The sequence below is a fragment of the Dreissena polymorpha genome, chromosome 14 (genome assembly GCF_020536995.1).
Source record: "Dreissena polymorpha isolate Duluth1 chromosome 14, UMN_Dpol_1.0, whole genome shotgun sequence".
Taxonomy (NCBI): Eukaryota; Metazoa; Mollusca; class Bivalvia; order Myida; family Dreissenidae; genus Dreissena; species Dreissena polymorpha.
The window spans coordinates 52,348,010-52,366,039 of record NC_068368.1 but is presented as its reverse complement, the minus strand read 5'-3'; the positions used below and the strand labels follow the sequence as shown (position 1 = coordinate 52,366,039).

At 34.4% G+C, this 18,030-nt stretch overlaps 1 protein-coding gene across 2 annotated transcripts in view; it reads left to right on the top strand.

Moving 5' to 3' along the window:
- Positions 1-2,135: 2,135 nt before the first annotated feature.
- Positions 2,136-18,030, top strand: part of LOC127857002 (uncharacterized) — a 76,462-nt gene continuing 60,567 nt past the window's right edge. Inside the window, exons 1-2 of one of the 2 annotated variants that reach the window (XM_052393255.1) lie at positions 2,136-2,230; positions 2,692-2,746. In XM_052393255.1, coding sequence (XP_052249215.1) covers positions 2,698-2,746 — 49 coding nt within the window. In that variant the 5' untranslated portion in view covers positions 2,136-2,230; positions 2,692-2,697. Of the gene's footprint in view, positions 2,236-2,691; positions 2,747-18,030 lie in introns of both variants that reach the window. The other variant, XM_052393256.1, reaches the window with a different exon arrangement.

The following is an 18,030-nucleotide window of genomic DNA, read 5'->3' as shown; positions in this document are numbered from 1 at the left end:
AAACAAGAGTAAAGAAGCCAGTTAAAAGAAAGACAATTACTTGGGTATTAAAATACAAATACATAATCAGAAGAAATACAAATACACAAATACACAATTTAAGGCATACAACACAAATTAGACTTCGGTAGACATATTCCTTACTTTCCTGCTGGTATTTCACTAGGAGGGGCCATTTAAGGCATGATATTATCATTATCGTGGCACGCATGGGGTTAAATATGTTTAAAACAAACAAATCAATGTAAGGATGTAGATTAGCTGGACCAGCAGCAGAGTCAGTGCAAGAAGTTATTTATAATGACCAGGGAGTAATAAAGCATCGATGGAAACCAAAAGCAATATAAAGCAAAAATAAACGTACATTTGCAACCACAAATAAAACAATATGAGAGTTTAAAAGCTGTGTAGGAAGCTGCTGATCTACTCCTGTGGATAGGACTAAAAACTGCAATAAGAGAAAAGGAAATAAAAAACTGAACACAAAAAGAAACACAAAAGTGCGACCCGATAAAACTTATCTAAGAACGAATATCATATCAAATCAGATTTGGGGTGAACTGATCAGCAGCTTTCTCACAATAAAACAAGTAACATAGCGAAAAGCAACATAACTATGAGTAACACAACTATGAGCAGGCACAGGCAAACTAATATATTAAAGCAAAATAAAATACAAAAGCAAAAATAAAATACAAAAGCAGAAATAAGGACAGCACAAGCAGCCGAAGAACAAAACAAAGGAAGCAGTGTGGCATGCCGCTCCAGATCTGTGTGCTAGCTATGCGAGCCTATGTGACATTGCATGCTGAGCATTTACATTCTTTACCATTCCAGTGCACAATAAAGCTCTTAAATTGATTAAAATTGCTCGCTTTTCTGAAGCTTTCTGGAAAGGAATTCCACAGAACTGGAGCCGCATGCCGGAAACTGCTACTACCGTACTTTGATGACTTAACCTGGGGAATCTTTAATAAGTTGGTGTACCTGAAATGGTAACAAGAGTCACGTTTAAACACTAGGTCATTTAAAACAGGTGGTGCCATGTTATTTATAATTATAATTTTGAAAGTTTCAAGTGCCATAGATCTGATTCTTCTGATATACAGGCTAGGTAGATTTGCTTTACTAAGTAATTGATCATAGGAACTACAATAATCATCATATACAAAACGGAGCGCTCTTTCCTGTATTTTTTCAATTTTATCTGTATTACTTTTACCGCAGAAATGCCAAGTAAAAGGGCAAAAACTGAAATTTGATAAAATAAATGAATGAAAAATGGTCAGTCTACTTAAGCGACAGAGGTTTTTCCCAATTCTCTTCAAGATATTAAGTTGCTGAAATGCCTTACTGCATATACTACTAATATGACTATTAAAATTTAAGTTGGAGTCTAAGTTTACACCAAGGAGTTTGACTACATCATCACATTTTATGTTAGCATTTCTTATATCAAAAGAGGGATTTCTTGAAGAAGTTCTTTTTCCTACAGCGATTGCTTGAAACTTGTCGGGATTGGCTTGCATACAATTAAAAGTAAACCAGTCTATTAGAATATTGCTCTCTTCTTGTAGAACATTTACTAAACATCAACATTTGAGGTACAGTACGACAAGCATAAGAGTGATCAGCGGAGAATATGGTTACACAAAGACCTATCAATATACATGTATATTGATAGGTCTTTGGGTTACCTAGCTGACGCAAGAAATCACAAACTAGATAATTGATCTAACGGACTGCCATTTTAATACATCCTTCGATATCACCGACAACATTTTATCAAAGAGGAAGAAAAATAAACAGTTGTTTGGTGTACAATAGATGCAATTTTTGCTTTGTCTTCACCCCCTTCTATGTTTAAGGACTTTGTATATGTGGGGTATTGGCAATAATTTGTTATCTCCTGTTTAGTTTTGCCTTTTTAGTTATTTTAATTTCAGATTTTGTTTGGATTTGCCTTTGCTTCCGTAGCTTAGTTTTTGTCATAATCTTTTCAACCATTATCACATCGTATAAAGTTGGGTAGGCGTATGAGAGAGGCCTATGCAGAACCAGTCATAGATCTTCTTATCCGACCGTTTTGGGTTTGGTCGTTTTGTCCTATTCGGTAGATCAGACTGGTTTTAAATTTAATTTTATACCAGTCGAGCGTCTCCTGAGGCTATTTTGTTTATTTTGCTATTAAATTCAACATATTGAAGAAACAAGAAACCACACAAAGCCGGTAAGGTAATATGCTGCACTGTATTGAGTATCTCATTGAACATACGTATACAAAGACTATGAACTTGAGCCTTTAATGTAGGTATTCTTACCTTGTCGTGTGTATCACATAATTTCGCGATATTGTTTTTTTCGCTTGAGTGGATTTTGATTTAAAGACAATTTCAAGTTGTTCTACCGATAAGTAATCACTTATTGTAACAACGGGTTGCTCTTAATTAAAATGATATCTTAAACTCGTTTCTTAATGATTATTTATACTGTAGACGGTTGGAAAAAGTGTAACTGAACTTAAAGTTAATCCAAAACAGGAAATGAAAGTAATTAAAAAGTTGCACTTGAACTGTTATAAAGAAAGCATTTTTTTATATCAAATAGTGTTGTGTGCTGTTCTGTTAAATAAATTCTCTTTATTCTTTTTGAAATTACTTTTTCTCTTAGGTCTTATTTTCTATTTTATAGGTGAATATGAAGTTACTACTTGTGATGTTAGTCATCGTTATGGGAGTGGATGCAGGTATAAACTTAATGTATTAATTATTAGTCATGCAATGTTTTTAAATAAAACATACTCAAAACAGGACTTGTTTTATTGTAACATGTGATATTTTCAAGTTTTTCACTGGGACGTATTTTGTTTGAAAAACCATTTTCACCATTTTTTGAAAAAAACCTACATATTTCTCTCATTTTCATCAGAAAGATTGTTTGAATCAGTAAAATTAAAGTAATGTTCCAGAAATCCTCAATAATCAATGAGTTTGAATGTATTTAATTATTGTTCAAAATAAATTAATCATTTTTATGTTTTTTTTTTAATTTCAAGTGAAAAAAAAAGAAATTTTTTTTGATGTCCTAATATTTAGAAACAAATGAATACTATTAAATACAGATGTGCGAAATTTAAGAGAAAAATGCAGGTGTTTAAAAATAAGGGATATTTCTAAATTACCTGACTTCTAAATTACTCTAATTCTAAATTAATGCATTTCAAATCAGATATGGGTTATACATTGTGTAAATACTTGTCAATTGTTTCAACAAATGATTACACATGATTGTAAAATGTTGTTCCATTAGGTATCAGGGCCCTCAATCCATTTTAGGGGAAGCGGGGGGATTTTTCGCGGCGTTTCCCTTTTTGGGGGATTTTTTACTTACTCTCTCTCTCATTATTACATTTGTACATTTTTGCACTATATTCATTTCTTTTTTCATAATTTAGTATCAGGATCAGGGGTGGCGAAATCTAAAAAAACTATACTTGTCCACGGACAACCATTAAAGAACTTTAACTTGTCCGTTCTGAAGTACGCTTGTCCGTTAAATGTTTATATAAATTATAAACGCATTTATTGATTAATGTAAAATAATGTGGAATAAATCAAAATGAGTATTATTTTCTTGTTTTAGTTATAGTTGCATTTCCATGGTACATTCGTTATAGCATTATATTATGAACTACATAAACACTTTTTCAAACTTGTAATCTTGCAAAGCTAGTGTTATTGAAACATGTGTTACACATAATTAGCCTTTTGAGGAGTGAAACAAATCATCATAAAAATTGGCATACGCATTTTGTGCAATAATGATCAGTTGAGCCAACAGTGCCCTGATTCGGATCATTTTATCAGCCATTTCAAAATGCATGTTTATGCAAACAAGAGTAGATGTTCTTTATTATTAATACATGTTTTCTGCATGTTCATGTATAAAAAAATACATAATACAAAATCAAAGACTTTTACTCCCGCAAAATTCTTTGATTTTGTATTTTACTCATCAGCTAAAAAAAGTCATGAGAGAAATACTATTTATCTAAAAAAAATTATATGGAGCTCTGATCGTAATCTTAACAAATTAAACTAGTCCAATATGTGGATCTCATCAGTTCCATCTTTACCGTTAAAGTTGTCTGACATAACAAGGTACATGTAGACTGTGTTTTGATCATCTCATTTCGATACTTTTATATCTGTCTGATTGTAAAAATAAAGAAACCAGTCAGTACACTGTCTAACAGTCGGGACGAATGTTGAAAATGCGGCATGCTCCCGGTCTCTTATAGAATATGGGAGATCACTGTGCAGGAGAGTGCCCGTATTTTAGCTTGATTGCTCCGCAAATAGCACTTACAATGTAATCAAGTGTCAACATCCGGTTTTGTAATACTTAATAACGGCTTTAATACAATGTAAGTTTTTGTATTCCTCGACCAGACTGGTTGTCCACGGACAACTAAATTGAAAAAAAATCAGTTGACCAGACAAGCAAATGTACGACTCGGGCAACTCGGACATTTGATTTCGCCACCCCTGAGGATTGGCATAAAACCCGGGTTTTATAGTATTGACTGGCCCGGGCGGGTAATACTGGGAAAACCAGGGTTTTACTGGGCAAAAGCAGGCAATACTGGGTAATAAAGATATTACAATATTGTATAACTTATACGATAATAATGAGTTTGTACATATTAAAAGAACATATCTATTAACAATTTTTAACTATTAGTTCTAATTCATGTGAAAACATATTCATAATTCCTTCTAATTTTCATGAAAATGGAAATTCTTTTTCTTTGTCTGTTTGGATGGGCATTACTTGAGTATCAAAGATATTACACAACTAGTCAACTATACAACAGCACAACTTGCAATAATGATAATAATGATTTAGTACATAGCAGAAAATAACTATTAATTTTAGCAATTCTATTCTATTATTTACACTATTAACTTCTACTTCATGTGGATGCATAAATGATATTAATAATTACTTTTTTCTGCAAAAAAGTGCAATTCATTTTGTGTTTATTTTGGATGGTTTGGATGGGCTTTACTGGGTAATCAAGATATTACACAATTATATAACTTATGTAATTATTAGTCTCTATAAAAACATATCCATTAAGTATTAATAATTAGAAACTATTTGTTACATTTTAACCAACTACATCATGTGGAAAGTTTGGAATCCTAATAATACTATTTACCCAGACTTAACTGTGTATGGCTGCTCTGCTTATTGGCTAAACCTTCTGGGCCAAGATGTCACCCCATCGTCAGTGATGAGCCAAGTGGTTGAAATGAACAAATATTTTAGAAATCATCACAGTCCAGGTGCCCTACTCAGTGCTGTCGATAGTGCTGTGAAGCCGCAATTACCAGCGGACACCAGATGGAACACAGGGATTTCAATAGACGCAGAATCCTGCGTTTTGACGCGAGCAAATTAAAAATGACTTGTTTTTGACGCAACCCTTTTTTCTGCCGTGCGTCATGTTGACGCATCGAAAATTTGACCCGTATGTCAGTCTCTCGAGTTCCATGGTAATAAATCCCGCTGTGCTCCTAATTGAAATTAATGTTTCAGTATTTGAAACTCGGAATACCCCGACGCTGTTTATCTTATCTCATCTCTTCCAATACACATGTCACCGTCTAAATAGTGCGTGCACACTAACTGGGTAATTTACAGCAGTGATTACGTGATAAATGATTGACCATCCAATAATTGCAGGGTTTTGTCAGACTTTGCAGACGGCACGGTTTAAAAAGTAGGCAAAAGTAATTAAAGAAAAAACAAAATTGATCTGTTTATTAATTACGTAGATCCACTAGTAAGTCCAGTTTGTTAATCCACCGATAATTACGAGTAACACCCATCTTAAATAAACTGGAATCACAGTTCACTTTTTATACTAACAAGTCATAAAACTACACATAAACTTTGAGAAAACACATTTCCTCGATTAGATATAAATTATCAGAGAAGAATTAAATTGCTACGTCATGACCTTCGACATTGTAAATGGCGGACATAATGTAAATTAACATTCAACCTGCGTTCAATTCAAGGCAGCAAGCTGGCGATTTAAATTGCAAGTAATGGAGATTCAATAATAGAGAAAGCATTAACTAGATTTAACAAACATTTGATAAGGTTTGTTAAACCAGATATCAACAATAAAAATTTGGATTATTAAAGTTAAACTACTACCGGTAATTGTTAATTGTACATATTTCGGACATGTATAGTTTTCGGATGAACAGTAATAGATATACTAGATGTTCCATGCATTTAGATTGTAAATTAACATTCAACCTGCGTTCAATTCAAGGCAGCAAGCTGGCGATTTAAATTGCAAGTAATGGAGATTCAATAATAGAGAAAGCATTAACTAGATTTAACAAACATTTGATAAGGTTTGTTAAACCAGATATCAACAATAAAAATTTGGATTATTAAAGTTAAACTACTACCGGTAAATGTTAATTGTACATATTTCGGACATGTATAGTTTTCGGATGAACAGTAATAGATATACTAGATGTTCCATGCATTTAGATTGTGTTTTGTTAGAAAAGCTATCATAGGGATGCTGATAATATAATGACGATACATATGTGATGAAAAGGTGCTAACGGTCAGGGTTGGCATATTGACCGGTCAATTGAGTATTGACCGGGCCGGCGGTCAATACCCGGTTAAAACCGGTCAATACTGGTCATTATTGGTCAATACCGGTCGATTGAAAATTGTAGCATTTAAACATGACAAAGGAAGAATTTAAGCTATTCTATATTAAAGCAATCATTATTCTGTAATTGATAAACTTTTTTTTGAGTTATCTATTGTAAAAAAAAGCTTTAAAGCTGTAAAAAATACTTCTTTATTATTTATTGAAACGGTCTCAAATACAAAAGAGCTAAGGCAATATCTTTATCTCAGTGTATCACATCTGATACTGAAGTATTATTACTATTGTAGTTACCATAGTATTTTACTGATCTATTGATATATCTATTTGATAAGCTGATGGACAAACAGAACTCTTGTGGTTTCTAGGGTCATAAATGATCTGGCCCCTAAGCCTTATAATTGGTAATAAAATGCATGCACTGGTATGTCTCTGATAGTGACAATGAAGCAAATCTGCCCTTAGGCTATTTCATTTCACTCAAACAAAATGAGATAACTTGCTATTAATGTTATTAATTTAATAGTTACTTCTAACTTGTCTCCTTTCTATATTAAGAGGGTTTTCTTATTTTAAAGTTCAATTGGTCTTCAAATGAATAAGCAATCAAAGTTCTTGATTTTGGCAACAAATAATGTTTACCAATTGTTTACCAATTGTGGGTCTACTCTAGACTCTTCTTTTCAATTATTTCTTTCTTTTAATAATTATTTCTTATTCAGTTTTTTTTTATATCAATGGTAAAATAAAATATTTTTTCACTATTTTGTTAAAGAAATCCAGGCAAGAATACATGACAAGTAAGGGTTGTGTCAAAGGTGCCATGTAAGGCCCTATTATCAGTTTTGGGTGCCCTAACCTGTATAGGTTTGAAGACTGTGAAAGACTGTGGAGACAGTGGGGCATGAGGAACAAGTAATACACAGACAGGCTCTTGTTGAATCAAGCACAGAATTTTCTGAGCATTCATAATTCGTTAGAATTGGGGGAAAAAATTAAATCGACCAGCAAAATCCAATTGACCATCTTGACTCATTCGCAAAATTTTGAGAGATTGGCCTAAAAATTGCATGAACAGGTATAAAATAGTGGGTTTTAATAGCGTAAGACATTATTGGCAACATGTCTGTTTAATTTATATTATCAATTTTGCTTAATTAAGCGTGGAATATTAATCAAAATTGGGGGTAAAGTTCAATCGACCAGTATTGACCAGTAATGACCACTTTGGGAGTATTGACCGGGTCGGTTTTAACCGGTAAAAACCGCCGGTTAAAACCGGGGGCGGTCGATTGGTGCCAACCCTGCTAACGGTACATATCTAAAGTTACTTAAATGTGTTAAAAGACTTAAATGTGTTATAAGGAAGTAGATTTTAATGTAGTCAATATAAATTGCCGCCTTAGAGTCTTTTGATGATTTTTGCTTTGGCAGACTCTCTTCAGATTTATTCTGAACGCGAATTAGTTCAGCGAATTTTAATGTACCAATTCATTAAAATATGTTGTGTTATGTATCATGGTATTGTTATTTAATAAAGCAGTATAACTTTTTAAGATATTGTGTTACTCTTAGAGCATATTTTTATCTAAAAAATTGAATAATACAGACAAAAACACAATTAATGCGCTTCGAAATTGACCCCAGCATTTTTCAATTTGACTCCTCAAAATTTCAGTCCAGGGGTCATTGACTCCTGGTTTTTAAAATCTATTGAAATCCCTGGAACAGCCAAATAACAGCTCTGGACACCTACATCAGACATTGCCCTTACATGATCCTGCTGCTGGCTCAGCATGAGGACGCCATAGAACCACGCATCGTCATCCTCATATAGAACGTGGGCCTCTTCAATGAAGTGAAACACCTGAAGAAGCAGCTGTAGCTCATAGCGGACGCTTTAAACAAGGCGCAGTCAGATTCATGTATGCTGGCCGACGCATGTGAGTTGTGGCTGGACCTACTGGCCAACGAAGACCTTCAGCCTCATCACAAGCGTGTTTCCCAGAGGTTCAACCAAGCCATGACACTGTCCCACTTCCTGGCAAATGCTGCACATCCAGTATACAGTGGTCAAAAGCTTACACCATCTCATCACTGTGAGTGTAGTTCAGGAGTACATCATGGAGTCATGCCCAGAGGCTCTTCCAGACCTGCTGAATTTCACGTCCAAGGCTGTTGAAATCCTTTGTGCTCTGAGCAATAACAATGTGATAACTAAAGTGCAACCAAAAGTGTGGTGGTCCTTTTTAGAGAAGGCTTCAGTGGTTGATTCCAGTTTGTGCAACATCGCTAGAAAAGTTCTTCAAATGCCAAGCAGTTCAGCCTCGCTCGAACGTATCTTCTAAAATTTTGGAACTATACAGACAAAGCTCAGAAATAGACTCGGCATTCAGAGAGCAGCGAAGCTTGTTGACTGTTACCGGATTCTCAGAGGCCCACAGGAGCTAGACTGGTGAAATGTGACTGCATGTGTACAAATGATTATGTAACTTATGCAATGGGCACATATCCAAATATAATCTAATTAATTATTTTCTTAATCAGCATCATTTCACTGAACAACATGCAAATTTGTAGGTAGGCTTTCCATGCTTTTTAAAAAAATATACCGATTTTTTCAAAACCACCCCCACGCTCGGCTTTTGTCCAGTTTATTTTCACCCCTGGGGTATATAAAAGTTCCATAATTCATTCAAATTTCCAAATATGGGCATGCAGTTGGTGTGTACAGATGCTGTAAAGGTGTTTAAAGTTTAAACAAGATGAAATAAGTATTCTTTTACAGGAATTTATTTTTTACAAATTTTTATCTATGGAAGAGCGCCATGAAATGTAAGTGATTTCAGCCAAGTAAAAATTGGGTCGGTTAAAAACAAAGTGTCATAAAATTCAAAATAGTATCATTTAAGTCATATTTTAAACTTAGTTTTTATAGAAACACTATATACAGCAAAAATACCAAGAACTAGACAGATTTACCGTTTACTTTTTGAAATAAAAATAAACATGCAACATGCATGGTTCGTATTTTCAACAGTAAATCGCCCAATTTCGCCAAAACGTTGTTTTAATTTTAATAATTGAAAAATGTGCATAAAAATTGCAACATGTTTAACAATAAATATAGCTTATATGCCATATTAAATCAAATTACGTTAGAAAATAAATAAAACGCGTCGCAAAAAAGTATACGTCGTCGGCAGGATTCGAACCTGCGCGGGAATATCCCAAAAGATTTCTAGTCTATCGCCTTAACCACTAGGCTACGGCACCTAATAGTAGGCTCTTCAACCTTCGAAGCAATCGCGGGAAATCATTAGAGGTGCGCTACCTTAAGGAATGTCTATAAATAATACATATTAATTTATTATATTCATTGATTATTTATGTATTGTGTTAATAATATGTAGAGACTAAATTTATTGACGATGCTGGAACAGCAGCGTCCAAGGTTTGATAACCAGTAAAAAAATTCTTCACAATGGCGACCTATGTAAAAGACCGAGCCAGTCCGATTGAGATAACTCGATTTTTCAGTTACTTCCCTTGGCATTCCCCACTGCGTAGGAGATTGCTCGTTGATAATCATTGAAAACATTCTCCTAGATGAGTTCTCGTTCGTGTTGATAAAGGTAAATATTAATAGAACAGCATATCCTGGGGAAGCAGATTCAATAAGTGTATCAGAACGTTAATTTCAAATTAGTAATTTTACATCCATTTTATTTTTAGGCCACGACTTTTTTTTTTATTGGTTTACAAAAATTATTTTGAAAATGGTCCATCGGGCGGTCGAAAAAAAAAAAAGAAAAAACATTGGAAAAAAAAGTTAATACTAATAACATCAGAACAAAGACAACATATCTTTTATAACCTTAACACAGAGACAAAAAATCAAATTATGCAATGAAACACATCTATATCTTCAAATGAAATGAGTCCTAACAGCACCTTATGTAACATCAGGCAATTTTAAACACTCCATTACATGACATGCGTTCTTCTCCCATTAAAACGAAAAACTGCGCTTCATTTCCAAAATTGGATGCGCACCATTACGCAATGCGATGCCCGTTGCATAAATCTTATAAAAGATAAACTACTCATACACAAATTACCCGGTATGTGTTTGCTCTTACTCGACTTATGAGATCGTACATGAAAAAAAAATCGAGGTAGATAGATCCATGCGTCGTCGCGGTAATGTTTGTCAAAGTTGTTGTTGTCATGAAAACTCGTTGATTTACAACGCAAAACGTCTTATTTGAACTGACGCGAATTAATTCAATCATATTTGTCAACTTCGCTTTTGCTTTATTTTGATAATTTAATCCAAAGTTTAATGTTAGCAAGTGTTTTTTTTACTGGAATTGTAAACAAGGAGTCAGTTAAAGTCTTCCGAAAATGTGCAGTCTGTGTGAATTGACAGTTTGACGTCATCAAAGGAAAGCCGCTTTCTGTCGGAAGCAATTAAGCGACAAATTTCGCGCCGAAAAAATTGGCTTCCTTTGTTTAGCAATCAACATGCCGAACCAATCGTGTGTTTGTTTCTCAATTGCAATCCTCCAATTTAATAAAAGCATGTGCATAGCTCCGCCTTCGAATCTTTTGCAGAGAACGGAGGCGGAGTTTAACGGTTAATTGAGCTAGTGTTTTACACAAGTTGAGTTCCGATTTGCCGAAATTACTCGGCCCTAAGCATTGAAACGACAAATACATTTATCAATGATTTTCCGAGATATACCGATTTGTTCCGATTTCCAAACTTTCTGTACAGTTCCTATAAACTATGGCGGACGTGTTTACAAAATTCCTAAACACATATATCGTAAATAATGGCAGTGTTTTATTGGATTATTTATACTAATTATCAAATACTATCGGGTTTGTTTAATATAATTAACATGTTAAACAATATAGTTGCGTCACAGACACGGAAATAAATTTTGATGGGGTCGACATTTGACTGACGCTGATTATCTTATTGTCTGTAATTTTTACCCGAAATAAATTTTGAGAAGTGCCCATAAAAGGACTGGTACATAATGTGTCACATTGAAAAATATCCCGATCTCTGCAATATATGTGAACCAATGGTTGATTGTACTTACTTGATTTTATTCGCAACCGTACTCAAACCGGATCGTTTTTTTTCTCGTTTCGCTCGTTTTGCAGTGCGGTCGGGAATAAAATATTTTTAAAAAAAGACGATTTTCCGATTTTATTTTTTTTCCCATTTTCCAAAAATTAGGGTCGGCGGTTTTGTAAACCAAGAAATATAAAAGTCGTGGCCTTATGGACCAATGAAACAACTATATATTTTCTCTATTTTGTTTGATATTTGTTCTCGATTTAGTAAATAAATTGCAAATAAAAACATGTAAAATTAACTTTTTACGTGATCACAAAACTAAAGAATGCGAACGATTTCGAACCTGCAAATTGTTAACGCTGCACTGCTATGATATATATAGATAAAACAACATTTCATTGCGTGATTGTCCGTCCCGCTAGTGCAGTGATAAGGACGTTCGCTCCCGGCACAATGTTATATTTTGTATGTTTTGTGGTCACCATTCCTGACAGTTGTTTTTTTCCGTAAAATCTCACCCCCCCCCCCCCCCCCCCCCCCCCCGCAGCATTTGACCATATAAAAAATTAAAAAGTATTTCAGTACAAAACAAATAGCTTGAAATTGGAGCTATCATTCAAAATTCGTACCAACTGTCGTCAATCTAGTCTTATTAGGTAGGAGTGCTGGACACACTCCGGGTCCCAACATTATGCAGCCTCAGCGCGGAGGTAACTCATTACCTTGGAAAAACACAAATACACACACTGGGTGCAGCCTAGGCGCGTATAGACTCAAACAAGGCAACAAACTCAAGTGCGGGCACAATCATTAAAAATTTACATATTGAATACGATATTCTAACAGAAATAACACAACCACCTAAGTGTACATACACTACGCGACCCGTGATTTTTGCCTAATTTGCGAAGTCAAGGCGGGCATTTTGCTTTTTGGGTGGAAAATCACCGCGATTTCACGTGACTCATCACTCCGAAGTCGCGCGAGAGCAAGATAATCTTCGCGCTAAATCCCCTCAATGTTGTGGTGATTCGCTGCGATTCGCCGCAATTCGCCGTGATAGCAGTGGATATCGATGATTCGCCAATTCATGCATATAAACCGAATCATATCGATAGCTGTATACATAACGCTTTTCTAATGTTCACAATTATCAAATAATCCAACATAATCGCAACATCACTTCCGAAAAAAAATCTTTAACATTTATGTCGGTAAATATGTTTGAGAATTTCATTAACACAACTATATCACTATGTCATTTTTTAGAAGTGTAAAGAGTATAGTGCATAATGTGGAACATAGCTTTCATTGGACGAGCGTATTTAAATTTAGATCGAATGCAATACAATCTTACAAAAAAACGTTTTATTGCGTCATACGCCTTCATGTAAAAAACGTTTTCCTCCTGGAAATTGTGCTATGAATGCATAATATTATCAAAACATTTTTTCGACATGTAAAGCGTTGTAACAAATAAATATACCATTCAAAACAATTATACCATAAGAATTAATGTTTTGTTAAATTCCCAAATGAGAATAATAATTTATAATCCGAAACACACTTCCGATGTTTTAATGTTAGCACGACGTTCACAAATGCTTCCAATATAGCCATCATGTATATTTTCCGACAAAAGAGCGCGAAAATTATGCGGCAATGTACAAGGTCAAGATAAAGAGTGTGCAAGTATTGATTTTTTATACAAACTGCGTAGCGCAGAGAACATTGAATTCTGTTGATTTCGGTTAAATGTTTCTTTGGTATTTTTTAAACAGTTATATCGCCAAAAGTTTGATATTTCTTTTAAAGTCATATCAAATCAGACACGCCGTATCCGTATCGTAACTGATAGAAGTAAAACATAAAACCTTGACGTGTATAGTTTTTTTTGTTGTGAGAGACCATCTGAGTAAACGCCGAAAAATATATACAAACTGTTATTTTGTGTCAATGCCCTTTGATCCATTATCGCACTTTAATTGGCAGCGCAATGTTGTTGTTTCTGTGATTGTCACATCTTTTCACAGTTTGAACACGTACAAAGAGTGCCAATTAGACACTAGAATAAACAATATCACCCGCTGGACAGTCACAATAAATAATCAAATGTTGAGGGTTTTTTGTTTTGGACGTGAAAACCCAGAAAAATGCATGTACATTATACATCATCATATTTATTTAACTTTGCGAATGCTTAGTGCTACGTGATATACTCGTTTTTTGTCAGCAAAACAAACACAATGTTTAATGGCTTTGATATATATGCAATGATGTAATAACAACATAATATATAACACGATATCATAATAACATTTACTTAAAAATAGAACAGTAATGTATTTCCGATTTCCGGCTTATCAAGCATTGTGAATGTATGTACAACGCTCGGAAAGTAACGCGAGTAACACGAGTTATCCGCATTGGAGCCTGAAACAGAAAATAAATAAGTATAGCATAATCTAGTCCAAATAATTAGACGTAATCTACCGATTACATTTAAACTTTAAATGAAAGTGTTACTTAAACAATTTTCCGTGCCTTAAGGCGCGAATATTTTGCTAAACACTGTTAACAAAAGGGCTACACGTTATAATTCTTAATGAAATGCAAAAATAAGTATTAACATAATTAACAACGTCAATAAACACACACGGTAAGATCAAAGTTTAAAAGGAAAATTTATATCATATTTCTCGTAAATTACCAAATTATTAGTTTCGTCTAATTCAAATACCATGTATAGAGAAACAAGGTATTTATAACCGACCAATGACGAAACACTATGCAACTTTCAATTTACACAGTGCTACGCTACATGTATATGGCAACAATATGGAATTTGAACAGTGGTAGTGTATTCGGGCCTGGAATATAATTGATTGTAAGTGTTAATAAACATTCTGCTAATGCAATTAGTTAAATAATGTTTACATGTTATGTTCAATAGTTATTGCATGATCATTCTGCGCTGTTATATTAATTTGGAGCCGTTAAAGTTTCCGACATTACTTCATCAAGTTTGTGTCGCAACAGGAGTATTTAAGCTAATACGCCCATGGTATACAACAACGACAAAAGCTTTATTATTGCAATGTATAATGTTAGTGTATACATATATGTTACATGTAATGTAGTGTAACCCTCAACGTAAATCGCTTAAAAAGGGGAATCACGGCGGAACGCGGTGATTTGCGCTGATTCGCGCTGATTGCGCAACAGCGAGATACATCGCGCGACGGTCGCCGAGACATAACCCAAATTTTCTTGTCGCTCGGAAACACCGCGATTTGTCACGTTGCATCGATTGCGGTGATGCGAGAATCGCTGCAAAAATCACGGGTCGCGTAGTGTACCATGTTTGATATTTCGTTCGATTGTTAGATTTCAGCATATACATATATAAGGTCATTTCGCTATTAGTTAACTTATCCATATGTTCGTGGGCGAACTCAGATAGGCAAGTGCTCATACGATTGAGCTCACATGGTCCGGCTATGTGCTCATACCTACTTTCGAAAATCATCATGAATGTATTGCCATACTTAATGAACATGAATGTGACCCGCCTCCCAGTTTCGCTCAATGGGTCAAGTTACCCACGGGTACTACTTCCCCGTACCCCTAAAAAATTTTTCGTACCAAAAATGTTTCGTACCCAAATTTTTTTCGTACCAAATTTTTTTTCGTACCCAAAATTTTCGTACCCAAATTTTTTATCGTACCAAAATGTTAGTATCAATATACACAATTGTGGTGATATAGATAAACTTAAATTGATGTTTTATATCCATCCTCTTCAAAAGCATCGTCACACCAGTACTGCCAGTACTTTGATTTTCATATTGTTAGGTTAAAATCATGATCTAAGAAACTGTGACTAGATATTGTAATTAATAAAACAACAGTCACTTTGAAGTCTGCAGTAAAATTTTATATATCATACAGTGACAATATGTTACTTCTATTTCAATATTATTGCCAACAATTCTACAGCATTTGCTTACTCTTTTTTCTTTACAATAGAGGCTAGCAGAGAAGTAAGGATGATAAAAAACAATTACAACTGCATGTTTAATGAAGAAAAAATAGTATTGCCCACTTTCAGAGTATTGTCCAGGGTGGGAAAACAGGGGTTTTCCTGGGGGCGGGTTTTTCGTGCCAACCCTGTTTAGTAAGTTTGACAAGATTAAATTGAAATAGAATTGAGATATAATAATCATGAGACACATCTTTCTTTAAAAAAAATAAAAAAAATTCAGGGGGAATTTTTCTCCCCAAAAGGGGAAAAAAATATACTTTTCAGGTGGGGGACTGCGATCAGATTTGATAGAGTGAGGGCCCTGAGTGTAAATTACTTTTACAGTTTTTTTTGGCCCAATCTAATAGCTGAAATTTGGTTATATTTCCAAGTGCAAAAAGTATACTTTTTTTCCTAAAATTTGCTAAAAAATCCCAATTCGGAAAAAAAAGCTAATGACATTTCGCTTTTTAACCAAGTGTAGTCCGATCTGGTCTCGTCTGGGTTTTAGACTACACCTTGATTTGGATAACATCGGCATTATTCGTGTGCACAATATTCTCCGTGTTGTAAAGGCATTTATTATCCCCGCCAGGGGTCTCTGCCTGGTCTGGGGGAACATTACCTGTACCCTCAGGTGTGGAAGGGTAGCATCATTAGTTTAAAAAGGGGGATTTGCCACCAATTAATATATGAATACAAAATATATACCTTTTACATCATTTATTGGTTTTTATCATCTTCTAACTGTCAATACAGTTTAAAACTTAAATACATTTCAATTCATTTCATGTTGGGTGGGGTAATGACATCATAGAATCGATAATTGTTTGGCTGTCAATTTCAGTACAAGACAGTGTCTCGTCTTTATCATTGCATTTTGGAAGTGGTAACAACGTCGAGGTATCGACACATTGTTGAATTTCATTTGTTTTGCTAAGTTCTGTCTCGTCGTCGATTTTATTTCCGGTACTTTGAATCTGACTAAGCGTTTTCTGCGTCAATAAAATGTCAATTTTATTGCATTATTTAGAAATTGTTTTTCGTAATTTTCTTTCGATATTTTTTATTTTGCGATATGACAAAAAATATAAGCTTTGGTTCCTGAATAATCACTGGCCTATTTTTGTTTATGCTGTATTTTAAACCACGTGTCAGGGCTTTTTACTATTATATAACAGAGGCCGAAATTGGGCCTCTTCCCAATTGAAAATAAGGTCATTTTTCCCAAAATTGATAGAGGAATTTCCCAAATTGTAAAAATAAATTATTTTTTTTTTTTACTTAGACATATTGGGCATCTCCCTAATTGAAAGCAATGAGCTCTAATATGATTAATAATGCATGACAATCTGTCTTTTAATACTTATGCACAATGAAAAAGACCCTGTTTAAAAATCTTTCAAAAACACGGTCTTCCCTAAATGAGCAGTTATTGCGCATGAAATTCCCAATTTGAAAGGCCCGGGGCTGCTTCCCAATTTCCTGATGAAAAGCCCTGCGAGTTGTTATTATATCAGAAACCGGTACCAGTTAAAGCAAGTTTGAGAAAAGGTTACACAGCACTAAGAATATTTTTTTGATCCAAGGGGGAATTTTCATCTGAAATGGGGGGAAAGTATACTTTTTGACAGTGGGCATAGCGCTGAATTTCGACCCAAAAAAATGCAGATCGAGGCCCCTGGTAAATAATATGATTTAGTTCTTATGATTTTATTAATTTTAAATATTTGTATTGACTTTTTACGTTAAAAATACCCAATCCCAAAATTGCATTTTGCCCAAAATGGCCAGGAGTTGAACTGTATGTTTTCATTATTAAACAAGATGTGTTTGTGAAACACTTTGTACCCCCCCCCCCAGGCAGGGTTGGCACCAATTGACCGCCCCCGGTTTAAACCGGTGGTTTTTACCGGTTAAAACCGCCCCGGTCAATACTCCCAAAGTGGTCATTACTGGTCAATACTGGTCGATTGAACTTTACCCCCAATTTTGATTAATATTCCATGCTTAATTAAACAATATTGATAATATAAATTAAACAGACATGTTGCCAATAATGTCATAAGCTATTAAAATCCACTATTTTATACCTGTTCATGCAATTTGTAAGCCAATCTCTCAAAATTTTGCATATGAGTCAAGTTGGTCAATTGGATTTTGCTGGTCGATTGGATTTTTTTTTCAATTCTAACGAAT